At 46.5% G+C, this 26,930-nt stretch overlaps 1 protein-coding gene across 2 annotated transcripts in view; it reads right to left on the bottom strand.

The window, feature by feature from the left end:
• The window catches only part of C5 (complement C5), a 478,994-nt gene that overhangs the window by 384,862 nt on the left and 67,202 nt on the right, over positions 1-26,930 (bottom strand). For both annotated transcript variants that reach the window (XM_069609527.1, XM_069609526.1), the window contains exon 2: positions 4,652-4,844. In XM_069609527.1, the coding sequence (XP_069465628.1) occupies positions 4,652-4,654 (3 nt within the window). In that variant the 5' untranslated portion in view covers positions 4,655-4,844. The remainder of the gene's footprint in view (positions 1-4,651; positions 4,845-26,930) is intronic.

Raw genomic sequence — 26,930 nt, 5'->3', positions numbered from 1 at the left:
TTCTCCCAGGCCCACAAAAGTGACATGAAAATCATCTCACTCTACCCGTCCGAGGAGTAGGAATTGGAAACTGTTCCCAGTCTCTCGATCAGGAGGGTGAATTGGAAACCTTCCCACTCTGTCTCATCTTGGAGAAGGAAGATTAATGCAATTGCGCATTCACAAACATCGGTCAGAGCTTTACCCCACACCTCATCAGGATAACGGGGAGGTGTATGAATTCCATAACTGGGATAATATAGACGCAGATAAGCTTAAACCATTTTTTGATAATGTAAATCCAGTAGACTCCTCTGTAGAACCGAGAGCTTTATTGGAGACAGTTTATGACAACCACTCCAAGGCAGTGAAGCAGTTGGCACCAGGCTCACGAAAAGAAAAACAAAGAAAAGAACAATGAATGGTTCTCTTGTCTACTAAGGGGGGAAAAACAGAAAGTAAGGGGGCAGAGAGAATTTGGTGGAAAAAGTAAGGCGGAAAATTCTAAAATAGTATGTAAGTGGGCCCTCTTCTCATATAAAAAGAAATTAATAGGAAAGAAAAGGATATTACTCAACTGGATTTTTTCAAGTCCAAATATAACCCAGGACATTATTAACATGTTGAATTAATTCTATGAAGCGGTGGCTATCAAAACGACCATGAAACCCTCTCAACATTTCTGTGAAGAACTGAGTGAGTTCTTGTTGGACAAAATAAATAAGGAATTTCAGGTATTAGATATTAAGTCGCAGCTCCCCGATAATCCAAAGGTAATCCTGGACCTTTCAACTGCTGGGGGTCTATTTTCAGCTTTTTCTCAGATCAGCACAGCACACCTTTTGAAGGTTATGGTGAATGGCAGACCCGCAGGACCAGTCTATGATCCCTGACCAGCAAGGATTCTAAATGCAGTCAGTGAAGTGATTGCGCAGGAGCTGTGTCAAATCGTTAATAGCCCCTTTGAGTCTAGCACTGTTCCAGCTATTCTAAAAAAGGCTGCCATGACTCCCTTACTGAAGAAATCCTCTTTGGACCCTTCCGCTTATGCTAATTGTGGACGCATTTCACTTCTTCCTTATGTCAGCAAACTAATGGAAAGTCTTGCTGCAGAACATCAACAACTGCAGGCAGAATCGCAGGGATGGCTGGATATTGCCTAGGCAGGTTTTAGACCTGGCTATAGCTCAGAGATAGTTGTCTTGGCTTCAGTAGATGATCTAAGATGGGCAGTCGACCGGGCTGGTAGCCGGGTCCTAATTTTGGGGGATTTATCAGCAGCTTTTGAAACAGTGGACCACAATATTCTTTTGTCCAGATTAAGTAGCTACGGGGGGAGAGACAGTGCACTGAAGTGGCTTGCTTCTTTTTTATCTGACAGATCACGGGTGGTGATCGGCCCACCGTTTGAATCGAGTGCAAAATCGATTTCCTGTCGAGTCCCGCCTCTGCTTTTTAATCTTTACATGAGGCCAGTGGGTCATATAATGAAGTTGGCTGGAGTTCGTTTTTGCATTTATGCTGATGACACTGTACATTTTTCAGCTCAATGAGGATGATGCACTTGCTGGCAATACGTTGAAATTGTGTTTGGAGCAGCTTAGTATCTGGATGCGTCAAAACAGACTTAAGTTTAATGTTCAGAAGACTGAGTTGTTGACTTGCTCTGCACATAGTCAGCCTATGAGCTGGTATTTATGGGTCAACTGAAGCATTTAGATGGGTGTCCAAATTTTGGCCCACATCTTTAGAACAATGCCTTTTTCCTCTGCAAAAAGTCAGTAATTTAAGTTTCTGCATTGAGTCCTCATTATCTTTGGAGAGCCAAATATCTCAAGTTTCTAGTGTATGTTTCTTTTATCTGTGGTCCCTTAAACATCTCTTTGAATTTTTTGGTTTTACGCATAAAATTCAAATGTTAAACGCCTCTATCTCTAGCCACCTAGATTATTGCAATGCCCTATGTCTTGGCCTCCTAAAAGTGGCTACTGACCGTCTTCAAAGAATACAAAATGCAGCTAGCAGGATATTGCTGAAAGCGATAGGAGAGAGCATATCTGGATCTATGTGATCAGTGAGACCACACTTAATTGTGACGGCTGGAAATGGCGACTTTTTTCAAAATTAAACCCTCTTTGCACCACATAGATATGCGGGGGGAGACCCCCCTCAGCCCCCCATTCTACTATAATATCCCATATACCCCCACATATATATGTGGTGTAAGGGGGGTTTAAAAAAAAGAATTGGCATTTTCGGCCGTCGCAATTCTCAGGTCGACATTTTTGTACGATTCTGCATATATGGCCAATCTTGCAAGCTCTTCACTGACTGCTGGCGGAGAGTCGGATAAAGTGCAAGATGCTGCGAATTGTGCATCGTGCACTGTATTGTCAATCAGCCAATTTCATCAATTCTAAACTCCACCGTTATGTTCCAGGGAGCTGGCTGCACTCTGCTTCCATCAATTTACTTTCGGTACCCACCTTCAGATGAGTGAAATGGGCATGATTTCCATTTCCATTCAGGCAGCATGATTGTGGAATTCTATACCAACGGTTTTGAGACGGATGACAGGGCACTTAGACTTCCACCATAAAGTAAAGACTTTCTAATTCCCCTGCTGTGAGTTGGAGGATGGTACAGCAACCCGGACACAGCTCGGGACGCAGACCGGCCCGATTGACACGGCGCATTCAGCATGGCACCACTCAGTGTGCCCACCAACGCATGAGGTTCCAGCACATTATTGGCGCCCGCATGGAAGATACTGACTTTCTTTGGGATTTTGCTCAACACAGGATTATCGCCTTGCATAATACCTTTTCTCAGAAATCCTCCTTGACTTGAATACTTCAGTCCACATTTTGGAAATCCACTTTTTCAAATCCGCGAGCCTCGCATAAGCTCCCTGCAGCGCAGTTGCTCCACACTTGGCCCCTACACTAGGGGCTCACTTTGTCCAGTGACTACAGTAGCACTCCTTTTCAAGAGTGACATCCGTAGGTCCAGATGAAGGTAGCCTTCACTGCCCGCCGAAATGTCTTTGGACACGTAATCTAGTTGCGGTCCACCTCAAAACACCAGGAATACATCTACCGAAATTGACCTAGGACTGGTCTCTACACACCCACAGTACTCATACATTGACCTTTGAGTCCACCAGGACACTAATTCCTCTTTTTTTTAACTGGCTCAGTACTAGAAATAGCTTACTTTTAGGCTACAAGACTAAGAACTTCTATTATATACCAGTTTTCAAGAGGTTGGACTGCTGTGGGTGGTCAATTCACTTGTCTCCGTACACCACACATGACTATGGCAGAATTAGACTGTCTAGTATATCATATTCACAGAACAAAGGGTGCTGTTCTAGATTTGTGGTTTTTGTGTATTTGAAATGAATTCTGTTTACAAATACTTTCCCTTGTTATGCTTGGGGTATTGTCTGTGACACTTGATTTGTTCTCATCAATGCCTGTATGAACTCATATGTACGTTCACCATTTGTTGGTAAAAACCTGTAATTCAATAGGTACACCATTTTCTGGTGAATACCTCAAAATTGAAATTGTGTTACATCTAAAAATGATTTTCTTTTTAGATTTCAAATCAAATAATGGTTACTAAGTCAATACAGTAGTCAGTCAGAGTTATTGCCTGCTCGCTCCAGATTGGTGCCTCTGTCTCCAAATGGGTCACCCAAGGATATAGATTCATTGATATATCCAGAGCATTTTCTGGGTTCAACATTTACTGCTCTTGGAGGCAAACTTTATATGAGTCTCACCTTTAGCTAAGTAATCACATGAAAATTAGAAGTGTGCTAAACAACCCATGTGGGTAGGTCAGTTCTCCCCTTGTGTACCATTTGGAGGATGGTGTGCAGGGGAGGGTGCGACTTTTGCTGTCTTTATGCTATCTTAGGCCCACTTGTTTTAGCGCCATGATGCCCCGGTTAGAGGTGATATGGGTTGCGCTTAATAAGTGCTGGACCACACCATACCATAAAGTATTTTTACTCAATACTTTTTCTGACAATCCAGTCGATAGCGCATGAAAGCCGCGCTGCAAGCTTGCTTCTTTTGTTCTAATTGCATTTTACGATGTGTGGCAGGAAAATGCACACTGTGTAAAAACACCAAATAAGTTATATTTTCTGCAGAAAATAGAAGTGGTGAGCAAGTTGGCCTTTTGGAAAGGCCTGCACATAATGGCAGTCCTGCATGTCTTGACAGCAACGGTGGAGTCAATTGGGCAATGTTCTGGTGAATTGTGGCAAAACAAAAGGGGTGATGGCTGGAAGGTTTAGAATACATCTTAACCTCTGGCACCGCTCTGGGCAACCCTCAAGACCATCGTTCTTTGCCTGCCAAGCCATTACAAAAGGGGAAAGACCATTTGAAAATCAGGCTTTGCCGCACCCCAAGACTGTCGAATAGGGTCTAAAAAGTTTGACGTTTGAAATCATGCTAACATTACACGTGCTTTAAAAAATGCCAAATAAGAACGATCCTTCTGTTGCTATGGCAATTACAAATGTTTAATGTGGAGATGACTATACATTTTGCTCTTTCAATTAAACACAAGATTTTTCCCTTTTTAAGAAGCAGAGAACAGATTTCAGCCTAAATGGGCGTGAAAAAGGCATTAATACAGACACAGAACTCACCATCAAAGTTGCCTTGTCTTGGAATTGATTTCCTGAAGAAAGCTGAAGCTGCCGCTGGGCATATGTGGTTCTCTTATCAGGATAACTCTTGAGGGAGATGGTAACTGTGAAAGCATCCCTGTAGCCAAAGGTTTGGACCACCACATTTTCAGCCGCTCCAATACGAAACAATTTGGGTGCAGTGATAAGGTAGCTGGATAGGCAAGAAATAAACAATTGAACATTATGCACTTTATTAACATTAGCATTCAGAAAGAATTACATGAGAAACATTGTTATGGATTGACAAGGACATGTTCAGTCCTCTGGAACATTCCAGCCATGACTACGGCTTCATATTGGATAGTGTTGATGATGCCACCCAATATTTACATGAGCTATATACAATCTCCTCGTCCCATTTTATGATAAAGTCACCCATTGAAATCATTACCTACCAAGGAAAAAACGGTATGTCCAATATCCTAAAACAAGTCTATCCAATATGCAAATAAAGGAGATACAGAAATCAGTCTATCATCCACAGGCCAATAGATTGGTTGAAAAATACAACCAGGCTATAAAGCAAATGATCAGGGAAAATTGGAACAAGATCCGAACTTTGATAATCATTGCTCTATAGTACACAGTAGTCCTCCTCCAGCCTTACATTCAGGAGATAGGCACACAAAATCTACAACAGCTTCAACAAAGCCAAGAAAACCACTATAACAAGGAAGCAATTATGAGAACAGTCCAACATGAGAAAATGGTTACAGTGCTGACACCTACACAGAAAACCAAATGTTAGTGCAATGGAGAAGCCCTTATCTAAAAGATGTGCCTTTTGGAGCAGTCTTGCATAAGGTGGCTTTGGACATCTGGAAAAACCCAATGCAGGCATATCACATCAACCTATTGAAAAAGTGGAATGATGCAGTGGAGCTGGTCTGATCAATCCCAAACAGAAGGATTAGCATGAGATGTTTCCTCTGCACAAGACCATCTAGCTTCGGGGCCTGCAGAGGGGGGAGCAGCCTGACGCGGACCAAGCATGAGGAACTCCAGTAATCACAACTCTGAAAAGAGGAGGAGTTTTTGCATTTTCAATTGGCCGAAGACTTAGTTCATACAGATTCAGAGGCCTGGTATGGTAAGTCCATGCAAAGTACCAAAAGTCAGAAAGACCAAAGTACACAAAGAGATATGAGAAATGCTGAAACAGGGGATTACTGGGCTGTCTACAAGACGCTTGTGCTTCCCCATAGTCTTGGTCCCCAAGCCTGACAGTCCTTTACAATTTTGCATGAACTTCCAATGGTTAAACAGCATATACAAGTACCATTTATCCTCAATGCCGTAGGAAGACTAGATGATTGAAAAACTGCGAATGGCCAAATATGTTAGCATTATCAACCTTATAAAGGGCTATTGACAAACACCACTTCACCACCTGGACCATAAGGGACAGCATCGCCACTCCATAAAGGCTGTACCAATTTGTGGTGCTTCACTTTGTTCTACACAGGGCACCAGCGACCTTCCAAAGATAATGAAATGCTATGACACCACATTGCCTATCTGATACCAGTGGAGGTGGCCGGCGCATAGGAGGAGGTAACAGGCGTGACCGAAGGAGGAGATTGGCGCGAGGGAAGTGGTTCAGGGAGGGACTGCTAAATGCCCATGCCCAGCCGGAGATGTGTTGCAGCCCAACGAGAAGGCCAACATAGGAGGCAGAGGAGCAAGCAAAGCCACCGGAAGGTGCCGGTGCCCAGAAACTTAGCAACAGGAGGCCCAGCAGACTAAAAGGGAGATGCTAGAGCAGACCATAAAGGGACACAACAGTAAGTGACTACTGCGATGTGCATGGGAGACGGCAACTTCACTCACCACGCCAGTAAGGAGAACCGCCAGGCAGGGAAGGACAAGGAACAGAAGGTTGCATAGTGGCAGCACCACGTGGCCTCTCCCGACAACACCACGAGGGCTGGGGTGGCCCCAGAATGGATACTGTTCAACACCACAAAGGGCATACAAAGCCGACAAAGAGGACACGGCACGCAGACACGGACGTCACGTGTCCCCACTACTATAGTCTGACACCATAACGACATGAGAAACTGAAAGGAGGACACAGCATAACACGCAGACGCTGCATGCCCCATATTAAACACACAGCCCCGCGTGTTAGTGAAGGTACGTGCCCCCGCCATAGTAAAGGGGTGGGACTAACCAACACGACCAAACAAGGGAAACCTCAGAGCATTACAAGACACCAGAGCCAAAGCACAGCTCAAGCCAAGGAAGACCACCCGTAGCAAACACACTGAAAGAGAAGAAACATGTGCAGAGACCACGTTGGGACCAGATACTGCTACCTTATTCACCAAAACAGACAAGTGGAACAGTCACCCACACTGAAACATGTCACAACAGGCTCCAGCAGATTCAGGTGCACAAGTTGTTGCAGGGGTCAACCGTACAAATCCGGTGTCCTTCCTACAATGTCCCAATCCATTCACACTAGTACCCCAAGAAGACCAAGGACAGAGGTGACAAGAGTGGATGGAAGAATTCAAGGAGTTCTTGAGGGTGGTGGGGAACCAAGATGCACCCAACAAAATAGACATGTTTACAAATCTTGTAGGGAAGAAGCTAAAAGGGATCATAAAAACTATCCCGCCCCAGGGGAAATCGACATATCAACTTCTCATAACTCTGATTAATGGGAAGTTAGTAGTCCTTCCCAACCGAGACTACGAAAGATACACTTTCAACCAGTGCATGCAAGTGCCCCAAAAGACGATTGGCCAATTCATACTCCGACTCCAGAGGAAAATAACATACTGCCACTTCGCAAACTTTAACGACAATGAAGCCATTAGGCTGAGGGTAATCGAAGGATGCATATCCTCGCAATTCAGAAAACAGTTCAGCTACAGGAAATAGCAGAACTCACCAGGATGTAGGAAAGGGTTGATGTGCAAGCAGCCAACATTAAAAATCTGAATAAAACAGACACAGTGGCTACCATCGCCACCACCCACAGGGACAAAACAGATATCCTATCACAACACCTTGTCAACAAGTGTGGAATACCAACCATCAGGCCCCAGCGGAGAGACAATGTTATAGGTGTGGCTTTGAATTTCCCCACAAGCGCCAGTGACAAGAAATTGGAACAATGTGCATGAGGTGCGGGCAGGAGAATCATTTCCAAATCAAGTGCAGAGAGAAAACACTACTGCTACCTGCATAAAGACCACCTCCACAGCCAACTTCCAACAGGAGATATGACCCGCCGGGAACACCCAACCAGCCGTCCCAGGCTCGCATTTTCCAGTGGGGAGCAACAGTCCCTCTCCAATTCAAAGGCCAATTCAGCTGTGATCTGGTGTACAGAGGACGACGAATACCTGCCACGATTCATGTCATACACAGCCCCACAACAGGAAGATGACTTCTCAGCTACAAGATGGGCACTGCCCTGGCCCTCATCAGCATACAGTATGATCAATTTGAGTACAGGGCCTCTCGCCGAATGTCCAGGCTCTAGATACCCTTTCACAACAGGAGTTGGACATTGAGGAATTGAAAGTCATGTTCCCGGAACTGTTCAAGGGAGTGGGAATGCTGAGAGACACCGTCATCAGACTCCACATTGATCCGGCAGTGAGACAAGTGCCACAGCACCCCCGGAGAATTGGGTTTCCCTTACAGGCACTGGCAACACGCAAACTGTAGCTTCTCCTCGAAAATGACATAATTGAGAGAGTTGATGGACACACCCCATGGGTGTCCCCCCTAGTAGTGATACACAAATCCGACGGACACCTTCGCCTCTGCGTGGACATGCGGATTCCCAACACTGCTATCCAGGCGGAGTGACACCCGGGACCAAACATTGAAGATATGCTGGTAAGACAACCAGGCTACCCGGTTCTCGAAGCTAGATTTGTACCACGGGTATCAACAGCTAGTCATCGATCTGGCCTCAAGACCCATGACTACCTTCACAACACACAAAGGGTTGCCCGCTACAAGCGGCTACAATTTTGGGATATAATTTTTAACTGAGATACTTCAAGAAACAATATGCAGACTGATTGCAACCGTCACGCAGGCCTTCAACTATGGCTATGACATTTAAGTGTTTGCCGTCACCCAGGAACAGCATGATGACGCATTAAGGCAGGCATGCAATATCCTACATAAAGCCGGTCTCACCCTCAATGCACCAAAATGCACCATCAATAAAAGGAGCCTATGTTTCTTCGGCCACATATTCTCCGACCAAGTTATCAGGGATGACCCTGACAAGATCTGTGCTATTGTGAACCTAGAGGCCCCAAACGATGTGGCAGAACTACGTTCCTTCCTATGAATGGCAGGATACTGTGTCCACTATCTACCACACTATGTGACACTCACAAACCCACTCTGGCAACTTCTTAAAAAGGACTTCTCCTTCGAATGTTACGAACACTGTCAGAAGGCTTTCTGTACCATCAAGCAAGAACTGATCAGCAACCGCCAGTTGGCCTATGTCAACCCCAGCTGGGACACCGAGATCACCATTGACGCCAGCCCCGTGGGGCTAGGGCCATACTCGCCCAGACAGATCTGGACAACAAAGCTGACACAAGGATGGTTGCCTACGCCAGCAGAGCACTTTCCACCATCGAACAAGCGTACTCTCAGGGAGAACACGAAAGCCTCGATGCAGTCTGGGCATGCAAGAATTTCCAACACTTCATCATTGGACGGACATTCATCCTCATCATGGACCATCAGGCACTCCTCTCCCTGTTCGGGAACTGCAAGACCAAGATGCGCCCGCACATAGAACGATGGGGCAGCTGGTTACAAGAGTACGATTATACCATCATCCATAAAACTGGTGGCGAGGCCAACACAGCAGACTACCTATCACGACACCCCGGAGGACCGGCGGAGAACATCATCGAACATGAAGAAGAGTATTACATTGCCTACCTGTCTCTCAAAGCCCTACCCCCCACCATCAAAAGAAACCTCTTTGCCGACAGAAGTAAAAAAGATCCCACCATCCAAGCGGTAGTCCACCTAACGAATGCCAACAGGTGGCGCCACCTGTCAACGGAACACTTTGTGACCGGGGAGGTGGACAGGAGGGACCTGTAGAGAATGGCAAAGATCCACAAGGAACTCGCCATGACTGACCAAGGGACACTGCTGCGAGTAAATCGCCTAATGGCCCCCAAAAGTCTAAGGGAAGTCCTGGTAATCATTGCACATGAAGGCCACAGACGAGTCGCCAACACAAAAAAGATACTACAAGACCAAGTGTGTTTCCCGTATATGGACACGATAGTAGAAGACACGCTAAGGCACTGTACACTGTGCCATGTAACAGCAGCAAACAGTCCCCCATGCCCGCTACAAACAGTACCCTTACCGGAAGGACCCTGGCAAAGGTTAGCACTAGACTTCTATGGACCCCTACAAGAAGGAAGCCATCTATTAGTGGCCATCGACGAATATTCATGCTTTCCCCTGGTAAAGCATGTCCAGTCCACAGCGTTCTATCAAGTGGTGGGAGTAGTAGATGAACTGTTTGGTGAGTGAGGAGTCCCCAACACAGTTAAAATAGACAACGGCCCGCCATTCCAGGGCCAAGACTTTTGGAGGTTTGCAGAACACCTTGGGTTCCACCACCAAAGAATTACACCATTTTTGCCTCAAGGCAATGTCATGGTGCAACGATTTATGGCCACCATCAAAATGACACGCCAGAAAGCAGCTGCAGACCTGATGTCAATGCCCCAAGCCATCTCTCAAATGCTGCGAAGTTACCGGAACACCCTGCACGAAAAAACTGGAAGGACACCCACCGAAAGTGTGATAAAGTATAAGCCGAGGGCTCGGCTACCACAGCTCGAAGACTACACCCCAGCAGAAGAAGCAGAGATCAAAAATAAGAAGCCGAGAAAAGGAGGTTAGCCAAAGAGTGGACAAACCGGAAAAGGAAGGTGGTTGAACCGCAATTCCCGGTCCGAGAAGTAGTACTCGTCAGGCAGAAGCAGCAAAGTAAAATGGATATGAGATACGGCCTTGAACCGCTGGTGGTTACCAACATCAAAGGGCCAATGGTCACAGCCATGGAAGACGATGGGGAGATCACCCGAAATGCTTTCTTTTTCTGCAAGCTGTTCCAAGAGGACTCTGACGAGGACCCACACATGACGGAAGAAGAGGAAGCAGAAACTCAAAGAGAGGGGACCGCGGACCTCCCACCAAGAGCATCAGAAGGAGAGACCCACGAATCACCAGGCCACCCACAGTGAACCATACTGAGCCCCCCCCCCCACCTCATTGAGCAGATGTAGACCACGAACTTCCCTGATAAGCAACAGGGGGTGTTACGAGGTAAAAGGGCGTGGTCCCTTTAAGGGAAAGAGACTGTGACAGGAAAGGGGGATCCAGGGGAGGAAGGGAAGGGGAGGAGACAGGGGAGGGACCAGTTAGTTAACGTACCAGAAATAAAGAAGGAGGAAGCACAGAACCGTTGTCCGTGTTTCCGCTAATGGTTGCGTGTGAATGAGATATAACACCTGGATAAATGGAGAAACGCCTAAACTTGGGACTCGACAGTAAATACAGTGTCACCTAGATTTGAAACACAGCAGTCAATGATAAAATGCTGACATTTGGGGTACCTGGATAAATGGAGAAACATCTAAATTTGGGACTCAACAGTAAATGCAGCGACTCCTAGATTTGAAACACAGCAGTCAACGATACAAAGCTCAATTCTGGGGCACCTGTCTGAGCACACCACATAGATGCATCTTGAGCTCAGCACATTCAGTGCATCCTGCAGTGTCTGAGATCTGTAGTTCACAGGTTCGAATCCCAGCAATGCCAACTCGGCCTTTCATCCTTCTGAGGTTGATAAGTAAGTATCAACTTCGGTTGCGTGATAATTGTATGTAAATATGTTCTATTTGCAGCGCTTTGGCAAACGCCCTGTATAAATAACACATCATTGCCATTGATGATAAATCACACAACAAAGGAACTCTGAAAAATACTGGTGCACCGCAAGCAAACATTCACTAAAAAGAGTGTTTGAAGAATACATGACAATTGTATCAAGGTCTCCATCTTATTACTGCTATGATCCTAAAATGCTCACCCAGAAACCTTTAGTAGAATATATTCTCATTACCCATTTACAATTGTTCGTAGTTTTTATTACCCATAAATTGCAAAATACCGCCTAACCATAACCTGAAATTAAATGAATTGCCTGGGACTCGGGTCTTGTTATGTAGGCAGTACATCAGACAGTAAATGAGTGCATCGCAAGATGAATGCTCTTGCAGGTAATAAACCAAGCAGAGTTGCTTTTATGCGCTACAGCTCGCAGGAAGGAATTATTACTAAGCTACTTGATGCAAAGGGTTAAAGTGGCCTGCGTAAGAGGGATGTTCCTTGGTTTTCAACAGGTGAATACATAACTCTGGGTTAAAATGAAATTGAATTATTTAAATTTCAGAGGCAGGGATTGAGTTTAAAACAGTAACGGTAGAAATGTAATCCTCGTTACCACTAACGCATGTACCGCTATTGCGAGTGTTACCACCAGCTACAATTTTCCACTTCCGTAATGAGTGGCATTTTGCCACCGGTGGTAATTGAAAAATAAAAAACCTGATGATATTCAGGTCGCTCTTTCCGCAATGTGGATTATGGCGTCCGCCCGCAGCATCACACGGGGTCCCTTTTTAGGAGTTGCTTATTGGTCTGGCTGAGTTTAAGTATTTCCAAGAACTCATATAATACTGAGGAAATAGGGTGAGAATTGGGTCTTGTCAACTCCGGGTCCTGAATCTCCATCGCTCACTCTCCCTCGTGCTCCTTCTCGTTCACTCCCTCTCCTGCCCTCTCTTTCTCTCTCTTTCACTCTCCCTCTATGTCTCTGCCTCTCCCTCTCTCTTGCTCTCTCTAACACTCTCTCTCCCTCTCTTTTATTTCTCTCTCTCTCTCACACCTTCTCTTTGCCCTTACTTCTCTCTCTCACTCACTGTCTCTCTCTCCAGCTATCCACTACTTGAAATGGGAAAAAAGGAAGTGCAGGTACTCACCAGTGTAGGTTTAAGTGGGCAGGGGCTTTGCACTGGCAGAGTTAAAAAAAAATGTTGCTTGTGCTGCCAGGGCTACCCACCCACCTTCTTAGTCTCACTCTCTGTTTACATCTTCATTTGTGTAGTTCTCCATTTGACTCGCTTTCTATGTGTGCCTCACTCTTTGGGCCTCATTACGAGGAAGGCGGCCACGGAATGAACGGTGCCGGTAAGGGACCGGCACCGTTCATTCCGAGCTGCCACATTACGAGGTCTGTAGCGGGTCCCGTTCTGGACGCCTGGCCAGACTAGACGTGCAGATCGGGATCTGATAGCAGACCATGATGCTAACAACGGGCCTGTCATTAACGGGCCTGTGGTTAGCATCCTCCCCATTCCCATTGAGCCCTATGGGAATTACCGGGCCCTCCAAAGTCGGCATGGCCCAGTAATTCCCTATTTCTGTAACGCGGTACCCGGTTTGGGGGTAGCCATGCCGCTATTAGCGGCATGGCTACCTCCAAACTCGTAATGAGGCCCATTGTCTCACTCATCACTGCTCACTCTTCGTGGCCCTCTCTGAGCCTCTTTCTAGTGGATGGTCTAAACCCATCTTACCCCTGCCCATCATTGCATATCCCCTATCTGCACAGCAACAGATACATGCACGTGGCATTGGGCATAAAACATTGCAGAGCAACGATCTGTAATGACAGCATTGGGTCATAACAGGTAGCATTGATAACGTTATGCTCTGTTATCCAGCGTTTATAGTGCACCCATCGCCACAGAAGTAGCCTTATGCCACCTGATCTTGCACGAGAGGTGGTGTATTGTGACCCCAGCAGGGTGTCGCCAGACCTTGGTCTGTGAATACGAAAGAAGAGGGTTGGGCAGTGATGTGAAAGAAAAAGAGGATTAGACAGTGGGCACAATTAAGTGGGGGACAGCAATTTGGATGATTTGTTTTGCATTTATAATGCGCTGGAGCCCACAGGCATCGGGGCGCAGAAGAGGATAAGAGGTAGTAGAGGATTGTGGCAGTATGGATGCATGGGTTTTAATTGTGGTTATTTATAAGTCCGCGTGAGAGAACATTTCCATAACACATGCTTAGCTTTACTGTGCAGGTAATATCTAGACCAGCTGGCGCTTGCAGCTAAATGTAGTTGATGTGTGGTTGTGTGATGTACTTCAGAGGTGCTCAAGGCAAGCGGTATGTAAAGGTGTGGAGGATTTTCACAGATTAGTTTGTAAAACACAGTCCCCGTGTCAAGCCAGCTGACTGAACTGTCAGCACCAATAGTTGGGCGCAAATAAATGTATATACGGAAATACATGGTGTAAGGGTATAGAAAGGGAGGCGGAGAAATAATTAGCTAGAGTCACATTAATATTAAGATACAAATAACACGGGCATGGTATCGTTCACCCAGATTATTTAGGTGGGTGAGCCATACAGAGAATAATTATCCTGAGATGGTGGGAGTGGAATAAGGTAGGACAATTCATACGAACCCTAAGCGGTAAAATAGATTACACTTGAAAGTGAGATGTAAAGCCCGGTATCACATCAAAATAACGAGAACCAATACTGCGAATCCCAAAACATTGATTTTTTAAAATTGAATTTAAACACAGTTCATCCAAAAAATAGGGGGGGATTTGGTTTGAGGTATTAATTCATGTGGGAGCGTGGGTGGGATGCAGGGGTTTGCCCCCGCATTTTTTTTCTGTGAACTGCGTTAAAATTCAAAATAAATTATATTCCATGTTTTTTTGACACGCAGTAAAATATTTGTTGTTTTCACGAAGATCCGTAAAGCACACCCATCAAATGTATGGTGCAGTTACAGCCAGATAGGTCAAAAAACGACGAGGAGTCGATGCAGCTGACATCAAGGTAAATAATACATCATGTTCCCAATTGGGAACCTTTTCATAAATTCTGCTCGCATTGATTGTATGGACTAAATAGTCCTGTTTTTTTCTCTTTGTAAATTGCATTGTTTTTGTATGTTTTTCATGTTGTATGTACTTATTAAATTGACACATTGTCTAGTTACAAACTAACAATTAAAGCAAGTTTATAATTTTTTTATGCCAATGTACCTTTTCCCCTTTTTTTTTTCTCATAAAGGTTACTTTGACTGGTGAGAGACCAGTAAATTTAAATATTGAATTTGATTTAATCTATTGTTTAGGCTACCAGGAGAATAATACTGTTAGCTCCACAAATGATATTTTTTGACTTTGTATGTTCAGGCACACCCTTGTGTTTATAGATGTCTATTTGCTCCATTTGAGTGCCTGCACGTTTTGGAGTGTCTCTTTTGTTTATACCCAATTGGTGTGAGTGCATTGCCAATTGGAGGAATGTGTACATTGGAAATGCACCTTTATTGGAACACTGTAGAAACAAACAATGGGCCTCATTCCGAGCAAGTTTCCGGACCGCCAGACTACAAGACTGCCTGCAGGGGCCATAGCGCCCAACAGGTCTGACCGTGCCGGGTGCATCGGCCCCTACAGGCAGGCTCGTCACGGAAGCACCAGCTCCGTTAGCAACGGCTGTCTCCCCACTCCCATGGAGTCCTATGGGACTCCACAGGAAAAGGGGAGTTACTGAATCTGCCGCCTGACTTCCCGCTCGTCCGGGACTTGTAATGTCCCGCTGGCACCGGGAAGTCAGGCAGCAGATTCAGTGTTTCCTGCGCGGTTACCGCCAACCTCGGGATGAGGCCCAATATCTGTTAAAAGGCATTGCACAAACTAAGTGGCCATTTGCTGATAAGCAATATTATGTTTTGGCATTGACTCTAGTTTGTGACGTGGTTTTGTGCTTACTGGGGCTTATATGTGCACTAAACGTAAGGGGAAAATAACGGATGTCATTATGACTTTGCCGGTGTGGTAAATAACGTGCCTGTATTTCTGTTTACCGGCATGTTACAGCACTGGCAAAAATAGCCAGTATTACCACCACTGGTTCTACCAGTGCTGGTAATACCAGCAAAACCCTCCCCCCATGGAATGGGGATTTACCATTCTTACCGGCACCTGTAATTCTGCCAGACCAAGGCCCTTTAATGGTAATTCTGTCTGCTGGTATCCTGGCGGTGTTACCGCCAGGATAACGCCAAACTCTTAATTAGGCCGAACATGCTGACATTTTGTTCTGCTATATTGTGTTGGTGGTGTGGAATGTTTAAGCATTAACATATGATCTATTACATTGATGGGCACACAGCAGTGTGCAGGCTTCGATATGTAGCAATTACAAACATTTGTACTTCAAGTTAATTTCATCGTCAAGCGCTATCCAGTGCAGTCAAGCTGTGACTCAAATGCACTTCTAAAATCACAGTTTGAAACAAACTATCCCAATTATTATTTGCGGAGGACGGTGGTGGTGTCAAACTCATGTATAGTTGATTTGAATCCTTTTCAGGATTTTACCTTTAGCCACTGCTTTCCCTAGAAATCTTTTGGGAGGGGTGATCCACAAGCTTATCTGCCGATGTAGTAAAAGATGATGTAGGGCAGCTGGGCAGAGCTACTCTTGAATGTAATAGGATTCAGAAGGCTGGACACATGATGATCATATTGCATGGCAACAATGTGACGAATCAGCGCCCAGAGAACAAGTGGTCCAGGGGTGAATATCCGTTTCTAAACAATCAATCAAACCCAAACCTCTAATACACCAGAAGGGATCCAAGCAGATTGGAATAACAAGCAAAGTATAAACCTCCTTGTCAAATGTTGGTAACGTGGACGGAACGGCAGGCTTATCTCTGAAAGGTCGTGGATCGTTGGTTAGTTGCAACACAGTGAAAATACAATTATTACCCAATGATTAAAGGGACTGTCCACTCAAAGTAGTATCAGAAATATCTACTTTATTTATATCACAACAAACAGTACTAGCAACACTAGGAAATACAACCCACCCTCTAAAGCAATGCAGAGGACAGACAGTTTCAAAGAAGGAAAAGCGATGCACTCTGGATACTGACAGGAGGGTAGTCGGTACGGTTAATAACCAGAACAGTTAAAGGTTAGTTGGCTTCAGCACAAAGGGAGCAATGGGTCTTAATATGTCTCTGTATTCGGTATCTCACTCTGTTCCCCCGGAGATGTTTAGGGGGGGGATCTTGCTTCACTCTTTTGAGGTCCTGGCCTTCCTTCAATGGCACAAGATGTAATCTAGACTGTACCTTCAGTCATGGTCCAATGATGGGTTCTTCTTGCTACTCCTTGAAAGTCTTCAGATGATCTGCCAAAAGAGGGAATTAGCGCTCTTTTAAAGCCAAGTGGTTAACAGTGATTGGTGTAGGATAAACCCACCTTAATGAACCAATCCTGGGTTTCCCAGCAACAATCCCCTGTATGTATGAGGTCATTCCCAGAATGTGTTGCAACAGGAAAGGTAAAGGGGTGAAAACATGTGATACTAAGTCCCACCCATCTTCCTATCTGTTGTTGATCAAAGAGTCAGGTCGCCCTTGAAGCTGCAGAGAGACCATACTCTCTGGCTCATGCAAACCACATTATCTTATCTGATGACTGTGGTCCCCCTACAGGGGAGGCTTACTGTAAACACGCAGTCCCAGACATGACAGTCCACTGTCAATGACATTGACGGCGAGAGCTGGCTTCAGGTTGGCACAGTTACATATGAAAGGTTGTTGGGGTTTCCTGTCTCCTTTGTTGACCTCTGCATCCAGGACCCATATGGGCCTGTTTGAAGTACACTCTATTAGTATGATAATCACTGCCACCAGCTGCAGGGCCCACAAAAAAGAGCAGTGTGGATCCATGGAGCCATAGTTAGTTAATCAGGCAGGCCATGGCAGGGGAAAGGTTGTCTCTCCCCCTTTCTGGAGATGGCATGGTGTACTGCTAGGTGTCATGTCCCTAAAAAATGTGACCCGGCGGACTGTGCCTGTAGGCCGTGTCCAACCAGAGTGCACAAGTCTATGCGTTTGTCGTGGTGTGAGCATAGGAAAATGTGTGTGCATTAGCCCCACACATTTTCCTAAGGATGGTCTACCATCATTCCATTTCATTAAACATTTCAAAAAAGCCCAGCCGAGCGCACACCTACCGTGTAGATGGTCGAATTCCTCACAAATGCAAAACACATGCAGGATGCAATGCAAACTAACATTACCATTAAGGGATCTAAATTAGTTTGCCATCACAATTTTTTTAGCACGGAGGCAATGACGTATGCTTTTAGTTTGGTTTTTAACAAATCCGTGTGGACAATTTCTCAGATGTTCAGGGGAAGAGAATTCCATGCAAGTGGAGCAAGAAGAGAGAAAGAGCAGAAGCGAGAGGAAGCACAGGGAGGGCAAGGAAGGCATAGCAGAAATTACGAGAAGGCTTCCAGAGTTGGATAGAGGAGGATAGATACAGTGGTGCCTTACCATGAATAGATTGTGAACCAGGTGAAGGAATTTAAATCTAGCCCTGTTTTGCATCGTCAGCCAACCAGCCTGTTGATGGTACGAGGAAGAAGGTGTGAAGTGAGAAAGTTCAAAGGGAGTCCTGGTAGCAAAGTTAGTGATCTTGTCGAGAAGACTGAAAGCATAGTTGGGGAGACCAAAGAGAGTGCTGGCGCAATCATCCAGTTCAGAGAAGATAAGAGTGGTTAAGAGATGCTTGACAGTGTTGAAAGGAAGCAGGTGCCTGATTTTCCTAATATTTCGGAGGTTAAGACGAGCTGCCATTGCCATTTTGGAGACGAAAGGAAAAGGAGAGAAGGTCTGAGAAGGGGCATAGATGAGACCGAGGTTTCTAGCTGAAGAAGAGTAGGATAGATTGTCAGGTGGGAACTTGATAGGAAGGAGAAGAGATGAGAGAGAGTAATTGGCAGGGAACAAGAGCACCTCTTTTTTGGCCATTGAGCTCAACAACGGAGCATGGTAGAGTGAGCTTTGAGGCATCTCTCAGCCTGCCAACCAGAATGCTAAGCAAGGCAAAATGGATGACTCTGGCTCAAAATCTCAAGTAGTCCTTTCTCTGAACCAAAGGTGCTTGCCTCCCATAACCCTTAGCGTTTGCTTATGGTAATTGACTCGAGTGTCCAGTCTGCCTAGCCCTTCTCCCTCATCAGCCAACTCACAGATAGTTGTTTTATTGCACATGGGATACAATGTATCGATCAGAATGCGCATGCATGAGAGAGTGAGAGGGAGAGAGAGGGAGAGCAATGGCAGTGTGAGCTAGTGAAATGGTATCTGTATGCAAGAAGCCAGTGGTGGGAGTGCAGGGTTGCAGGTTGTTTTACCTTGACTACATATTATTCAGTGTGCGTGTATTGTGCATGTAAAGTATAGCAGAGCCCTCAACTGTAGACAGTTGCCCCAGGGGTTGATAGACTATAGTACCCATTCCTCCTCTTGGACTGCAACCCAAAGAATACAGCTGAGTCACACGAAATATTTGGTCCAAGTGTCACATAGTCACTTTCATAGCAGTAATCTCTGCGCCTGAACAAAATGCGCAGTGTGATTTCTAGAATATTTAAAATTAGTCATCTCTGCTAGTAATTGAATAGTCAATTAATTATATGTACTATTTGCATGGAATGTAATGCTCTTTTATTTCCATGTTTACGGTCTGCCAAAGGGTCTTCCCCTTAAAAATGGCAATAGACGCTATACATAGATAACATAACATTTGCAGGTGTGGTTTTACTCACAAACACAACAGGATGATGTTTGATTTTTACCACATACGTTGTGAACCAATGTGTGCAGTAAGCTAGCCATTAGCACATCCTCAAAGTCCAAGAGCAGACAGACATTGGGTGAAACGTGTGATAAAAACAGTCTTGCAATTTATATTTAAAAGGAGCGGTACTCATGGTAGAGGGATTACTCACAGAAAAGTGCAAAGATGTACTGCCAGAGGTGTATTAAGAACATGACGCAAGTAAAAAATATTGCAGGTGGGGACAAAAGAGTTACCACATGGCTCTTTCAAAAATGAACTGATCGAAAGGCAGCCAGACTTACTGTAGTTGTCATTTATTTAGTAGTGGTTGTTACAATGCACTCATTAACAAAGCAGTGAGCACATCTGTAAAGAGCGTGTGTCGGGAACCTGTCGAAGAGCTGTTAAACAGAGCGCCTGGACCGCATTTAGGCGTGTGACTGTGCCGAGGGAAGGACAGAGAAGGACGCATGGGCACGGCAGGGGGGATCAGCAGGGCGCCTCCTGTTTAATGGCTTGAATGAGTGCCGACCTTCAATGCGCTCTTTCTGGTCTCGCTTCGGCTATCTGATGGGGCTTGGGATGTCTGCTGGGTGGGGCTAAAAGGAAGCAGTATGGGCTGCCACACAAAGGGTGGGAGTGACGTCACGTGGGGGAAACGAGCACAACTTCTCACAATTAACCATCCCACTGCAGTGTATGAAACGCTTTCATTTCTCCATCAAATACTTGAGTACCGGTACTCTCCTGCAGTTTGGACAGGTCCATCTTGCGCGCGCGGTCATGACAGTCCAACGTTCTATACTGCCACCGCCGCGTGCAGATTCGCTCAGTAGCAGTTGGTCCCAGCTGTTTTATGCTTCAGCGTCGCCAATGAATGTGGTAAAGAATATGAGAGTCCCGACCACAAGGTAAGGTGTTCATATTCAGTGTATTCCATCCAATAACAAGACCCGAATACAGGGGTGACGCGGAAGCATGAAGCAGCTGGGACCAACGGTCACTGAGCGAAACTGCACGCGATTCGACTGTCATCGCCCGCACAAAAGGGCTGAATACAACAGCCAAGTCCTCAATAAGGAGAAAATGTACAAGTGCCGGCACTCAGAGCAGGCGTGGACTGCACTACAGGGACCCCTTGAGAATGGCGATTTCCCGTAGGCCACCACTACACAGTGCCTTAGGTGGCACTACAAAATGAGCTGGGGCCCCTCAGGGGGCGGGTCACCTGCTGGCTCATTAGGCAACGCCCCTTGACGAGCCCCGGCTCAATGGGCTACAGGCCTCCCTTGCCAGGCAGCCTTTTGTAGAGATCAGCACCCTCTCCCTATGGGGGAGAGGTTGCTGATTTCTGCATTTATTTTCTATAGGCTTGCCTGGCAGGGAACAGTGCCTCGCCTATTCAGCCTTAATGGTGGTGCTGGCCCTTGCCAGCTGGGGAGGCTCAGCGTCTCCATTAATGCTGAAAGGGTGAGGCCACTGGAAGCTGAGGCCTTTTTCCTAAATACTGAAACTCCCTGTAGAGATATCGCGGGACTTCCAGTCTCGCGAGATCTCGTGAGTGGAGGTGGAAGCTGCAGCTCCCGCGCGCGTAGCCCGCAAGCTGGAGCAGAGGGCACGGAGCAGCATCAGCTCCCGTGTGCTCCTCTATTGACTGACCACAATCCTGTTGGCCACAGTTATATGCAGTGTTATTATTACATAAAGAAAGCTGATGATGTTAAGAGAATAAAGAAATCCCATCAGTAAATTCTCTGTCCATTGCGCTTTATTTTACAACATAATTGGCGACGAGGATCAAGACGAGCTCACGCGGCACCATGCAAGGAGCAACAGAACCACCGCCATTTCTTCAAACGCCAGGTAGGCCTGCCATCCCATGGCCACAATGGCAACCCTTATTCACCACGTACCTGGAGGCCTTAGGTGGCGTAGGCTACACGGCAGTGAGACGCAGAGCCATGCTACTGAATGCCCGGGGCGTCGAAGGCTCGAAAGTCTCACCCCTGAACAAGTGGCGGGCGACAGTGACGATGTTTTTAAGGAAGCGGTTAGAAGAATAGTCAAAAGATTTTCCAGTAAGGAGAATACTGTTCTACATAGGATACGGTTTTACAGCCGCGAACAGGAAGCGTCCGAACCAGTGGACGACTACGTAACCAAACTATGCGAATTAGCCGCGCTGTGCAACTTTGGAAACAATGCAGAAGGATTGATATGTGACATGCTAGTGGTACATACCAACAGCAGGAAGGTGCAAGACAAATTCATTCTAGAAAAAGAATTGCAGCTAGAAAAAGCCATCGAAATCATGAGAGTAGTGGAAGAGACCGCGGGAAGGAGGAAGTGGACACAGCCCTGCGGAAGTACAAGCTATAGCCTTCCGCCCTAAAAGGAGAAACCAGTCTTCAACACAAGAGAAAGGAAGTGGGCAAGGAAGGAACCGTTAAAATGTCACAGATGCACCAGCACAAAACATTTAGCTTTCAACAAAGAATGCCCAGCGAGGGACAAAGAATGCGCGGTGTGCGAAAAGATTGGACATTTTTCAATAGTGTGCCGATGGTGGAACAAAAAAGTCACCAGCGTCAATGCCGAACAAATCACAACAGAGAGGGAATCATCCTCTGACGAGGAGGGGAGGCCTAAAGTCATAATGGTGAACAGCCCACGGGCCAGGAGAGAAAAGCCTCACTGTGCCATTAAAATAAATGGATTGGAAACGAGAGTCATGGCGGGCTCAGGCTCTGACTTAACTATATCACCCCTGCGCACATACAAAGAGATGATGGGCACAGAGACAGTCAAAGTATTCAGCACCCAGTACAAGCCCACGGTGTTCAGAGGTGCATCCATTGACCTACTTGGCTATAACAAAGGAAAAGTGGAGTTTAAAGGGAGAGAGACCACCACAAGAATATACTTCGGTCAAGAAGGCCCAGCAGTGCTAGGTTGGGATGATCAAGCTAAACTGCAAATCAAGCTTGACCCCAGCACAGAGGACCAGGTGTAGTCAGTCAGTCCAGAGAAGATTATCCAAAACTGTTTTCGGAAGGGCCTGGACACATCAAAGGCTTTGTCCACAAAATACTACTCAAAGCCAACGCGGTCCCCGTTAAACACAGAGTAAGGCCAGTACCTGCGACCGCTAGAGACACGCTCAGAAACCAACTTGGAAAAATGGTGAAAGAAGGCACCATCGAAGAAATCGAAGCATCAGAGTGGCTGAGCCCGGTTGTGCTTATAAAAAAACTCAATTCACAAGATTTAAGGGTATGCATTGATCTCTGCAGCCTAAACCTGGAAGTAATTGCGGACTGCTACCCCCTGACAAGCATCAATGAGTTAATCCTCATGATGAAGGAAGCCAGAGTGTTCTCCAAGTTAGACATGAGGGACACGTACCATCAAATACAGTTATTCAAAGACTCCAAGGCATTGACTGCATTTATCACCCTGTTTGGCACCTATCAGATCACGAAGATGCCGTTCGGCCTGTCATCTGCAGCCTCAGCGTTTCAACGCATGATGGGTGCACTACTGCAAAACGTAAAGAACGTGTCCTATTTCCAGGAAGATATCCTAGTGTACGCTGTGGATGAGCAAACACATGATGCCACATTGAAGAAGGTCCTTACCAAGCTGCAAGAAGCTGGAGTGAAGTTGAGGTAAGGGAAATGTGTACTGAAAGCACAAGAAGTCGAATATTTGGGGTACAAAATATCAGCACAAGGCATAAGCCCCAAGCAGAACCTGCTGCGAGCAATAATCAAAGGTCCCGAACCTACCAATAAGGATGAAGTGAGGTCATTCCTAGGACTGGCGGAATATTAAAGTGGTGAAAAGCATCAAACGACACATTGTGGAAGCGCTGTGCCTACAACCGTTCAATCCTGACTGGTGTACAATCATCACCATGGATGCCAGCGCGTATGGATTAGGAGCTGTTCTCACCCAGAAAAAAGGAGACACAGAACACGTAGTGGCATTCGCCTCCAAAGCCCTATCCCCAGCAGAACAAAATTATTCCACAGTCGAGAAAGAGATGCTGGCCTGTGCATGGGCCGTGGAACACTTCAGGACGTACGTATGGGGCACAAAATTCAAGTTGGTCACCGACCACAAGCCCCTCATTCATATGCTCAGTCCAGGAGGCACCAAAGTGTCACCACCCAGGTTGGCACACATAGCAGCCAAGCTGCAAGAATACACCTTCGAGATATAGCACATCTCAGGATGGAAGAATTCGCAGGCAGACTGCATGTCAAGATTGCCAGAAGGAAAAGACAAAGCCACCACTTTCCAGCAAGAAGAATGCATAGTAGCATCTATCATAGACCTCAAGGCACCAGACTACCTGGAGCTGAGCGAAAGACATTGGAGGGAAGAAGATGGGAAAGACCCCACCATGGTGAGAATCAGAGAATGGATCAGGAACGGGTGGCCAGATGAAAGGGCAGTGTCAGAAGAAATGAGACCATATTGGAAAGTGGCAGAGGAAATTTCAGAGATGGACGGCATAATCATGAAAACCAACCAAGTAATTCCACCCACAGGAATGAGAAAAACCATTCTGTGCAGTGCCCACACAGGGCATCTAGGGAACACCATGACGCGACGAAGAGTGTGGGAAGCATATTGGTGGCCCTCCATGGATCAGGAGATTCGCACAATGATTAAGAGATGCCATGAGTGTCTCAACAGTGATAAACGCTTAAAGCTCAGACAAGCTCCCATGATTCCCACCGAGATCCCCGAAACAGTGTGGTCAAAAGTAGGACTGGACTTTATTGGACCACTGGAGGCGATGACCCCCCGAACATCGATATGGCATAGTGATGGTGGACTACCTATCGAAGTGGGTTGAAGCTGAGTTTGTCCCCAACATCACAACTGCCACCATGATAGAAGTCCTCTCCTCTATCTTTCAGAGGGAAGGACTCCCCAGTGAATTAGTGACAGACAATGGGGTGCAGTTCATTTCTAGAGACATGGAGTTGTTCTTGTGGAAACACAACATTGGTCAGAGGAAAGCAGCGTTGTATCATCCACAAGCAAATGGACTTGTGGAGAGAGCAAACAGATTCATTAAAGGAGCCATCCAATTGGCGACCGCCTCAGGGATGGATCCCCTCAAGACGGCCAAAGAGGCCATCGCAGCTCACAGACTAACGCCCAATGGCATTACCCAAATCTCCCCATTTCGCATGTTGAGAGGGAGGAGAGCGGCGTCCACACTAGTTCCATCATGGTTGGCCAGAACAAGAGAAGACAACGAAGTAGACATGTCGGAAGTAGTATGGAGAATAACGAACAGCAAAGCATGCATGAAAAGGTGGAGTGACAGAAGAAGAAGGACAAAACAAGGTTGGGAGGTAAAAGGAGGAGATTGGATCAAAGTACGTTTACCAAACAAAGACCAAATGACAGGTTCAAGGTTCAGCAGACCCATAAAAGTGATTCACAAAGGAACCAACCATGCCCGCACCGAGGATGGCTGCACATGGAACATGGAGAGAGTAGCCACGTTCGAAAAGAGTCGTGAGGGAGAAAAGACCCACAAAGGACCTAAAACCTATGAGGGACCGGACAGAGAGACTGTGAGAGAATAAGAGCCGGAGATAGGCAGAAGAGAGGTGGAGGAGGAAGAAGTTGAAGAAGACGCACCCATGGTCGTTCAGGAAACCGATCAAAAGCTGGACGCCAGCGGCGAGAGGGAGGACCGTCAGAGAAGGGAAAACAGAAGACCGGTGAGATACAATGACTATGTCATGCAGTAATTTGTTCTGCATTATCAAAGGGAGGTGTGTAGAGATATCGTGGGATTTCCAGTCTCGTGAGATCTCGCGAGTGGAGGCGGAAGCTGCAGCTCCTGCGCACAAAGCCCACAAGCTGGAGCAGAGGGCACGGAGCAGCATCGGCTCCCATGTGCTCCTCTATTGACTGACCACCATCCATCATTGGGCCTAAAGCCTTATATTGCAGAGGGCAGTTTTGCAGGGCCTGTTGCCCACAGTTATATGCAGTGTTATTATTACATAATGAAAGCTGATGATGTTAAGAGAATAAATAAGTGCCATCAGTAAATTCTCTGTCCACTGCGCTTTATTTTACAACACTCCTGCAAATCCGCAGGAGCTTCAGTATTTAGAAAGCAAGGCCTCTGCTTCCAGCGGCCTCATGTTTTCTCCATAATGGTGGCACCAGCCCACGGGCCTCTCTTGCTTAAAGGGATGCCGTGCAGGTGCGGCACCACCATTATGGCTCAAAGGTATTTTTTTTCTGCAGCCTAAAGCTCTCGCACACGAGCAAGCGCTTCAGGCTTTAGAAAAAAAGCCTTTTCGTGTAGTGGCCGGGGCTGCCAGGGCAGAGTAGTGGGCCCCGGCAGGCCCCGTCTCAAAACGAGATTACGGAGCCTGCGGGGGCCCAGCTGTGGCAGGCCCCGGCCCACTTAAAGCCATGCCTCTACACCCTGGGCCTCTTTGTGCAGGTGTGTCCAAATGTTCTCATAGGCAAAGGGTTGGACTTGCCCAAAATGTCTAATTTGGGACAACTTAAAAATTATTTCCAGGGCCTCTTTTGGTTCCCAGTTGACCTCTGACTCAGAAACGTCTAGCACAGGCCTATTTACAGCACTGCTTCTATCTCTCACCTTCTCTGTCTCCCCTCTCACTCCCTCCCTCTTTCTCGCTCCCTCTCTTCGTCTCGCTCCCTTCCTCTCTCTCGCTCTCTCCCTCCCACTATTGCTCTCATTGTCCTCCTCCCTCCCTCTCCTCTCTTGTTCACTCCTTTGTTTCTTCTCTCTCGCTCACCATCTCCCGGTCTCTGTCTCTCTCCCCCTCTCTCTTTCGCTCCCTCTATCTTTCTCCCTCTTTCCCCCTCGCTCAGTCCCCGTCTCCCTCTCTACTTGCTCTTTCTTCTCTCACTCAATGTCTCTCTCTCCCTCTCTCTCTTTCTCTCTCCCCATCTCCCCTCACTCCTTTTAACTCCTTTGTTTCTTCTCTCTCTCCTTCACTCCCTCTCTCGGTGTCTCTCTCTCTCCTTGCTCTGTCTCTCTCCTTCTCTATAACACTGTCTCTCCCTCTAGCTCTTCCCCCTCACTCAGTCCCTCTCCCTCTCTCCTCTCTCACTCCTTCTCTTTGCGCTCTTTTTCTCTCACTCACTATCTCTATCTCCCTCTCTCTCTTTCGCTCTACCTCTCCCTCGCTCTCTCCCCATCTCCCCTCACTCCTTTGTTTCTTCTCTCTCCCTCACTCCCTCTCGCTCTCTGTCTCTCTCACCCTCTCTCTGTCTCTCTCCATCTCTCCCCTCTCTCTGTCTCTCTCCATCTCTCCCTCACTCGCCCTCTGTCTCACCTTCCACCCTCGCTCAGTCCCCCTCTCCCTCTCCTTCTCATTGCTCTCTTTCTTCTTTCGCTCACTGTGTTTCTCTGTCTCTCTCTCTCGCCCCCTCTGTCACTTCCC

Source organism: Ambystoma mexicanum, chromosome 8, assembly GCF_040938575.1.
Source record: "Ambystoma mexicanum isolate Mex_15411 chromosome 8, UKY_AmexF1_1, whole genome shotgun sequence".
NCBI lineage: Eukaryota > Metazoa > Chordata > Amphibia > Caudata > Ambystomatidae > Ambystoma > Ambystoma mexicanum.
The sequence above is the reverse complement of the archived record's forward strand: the minus strand, read 5'-3'. Positions and strand labels throughout refer to the sequence as shown.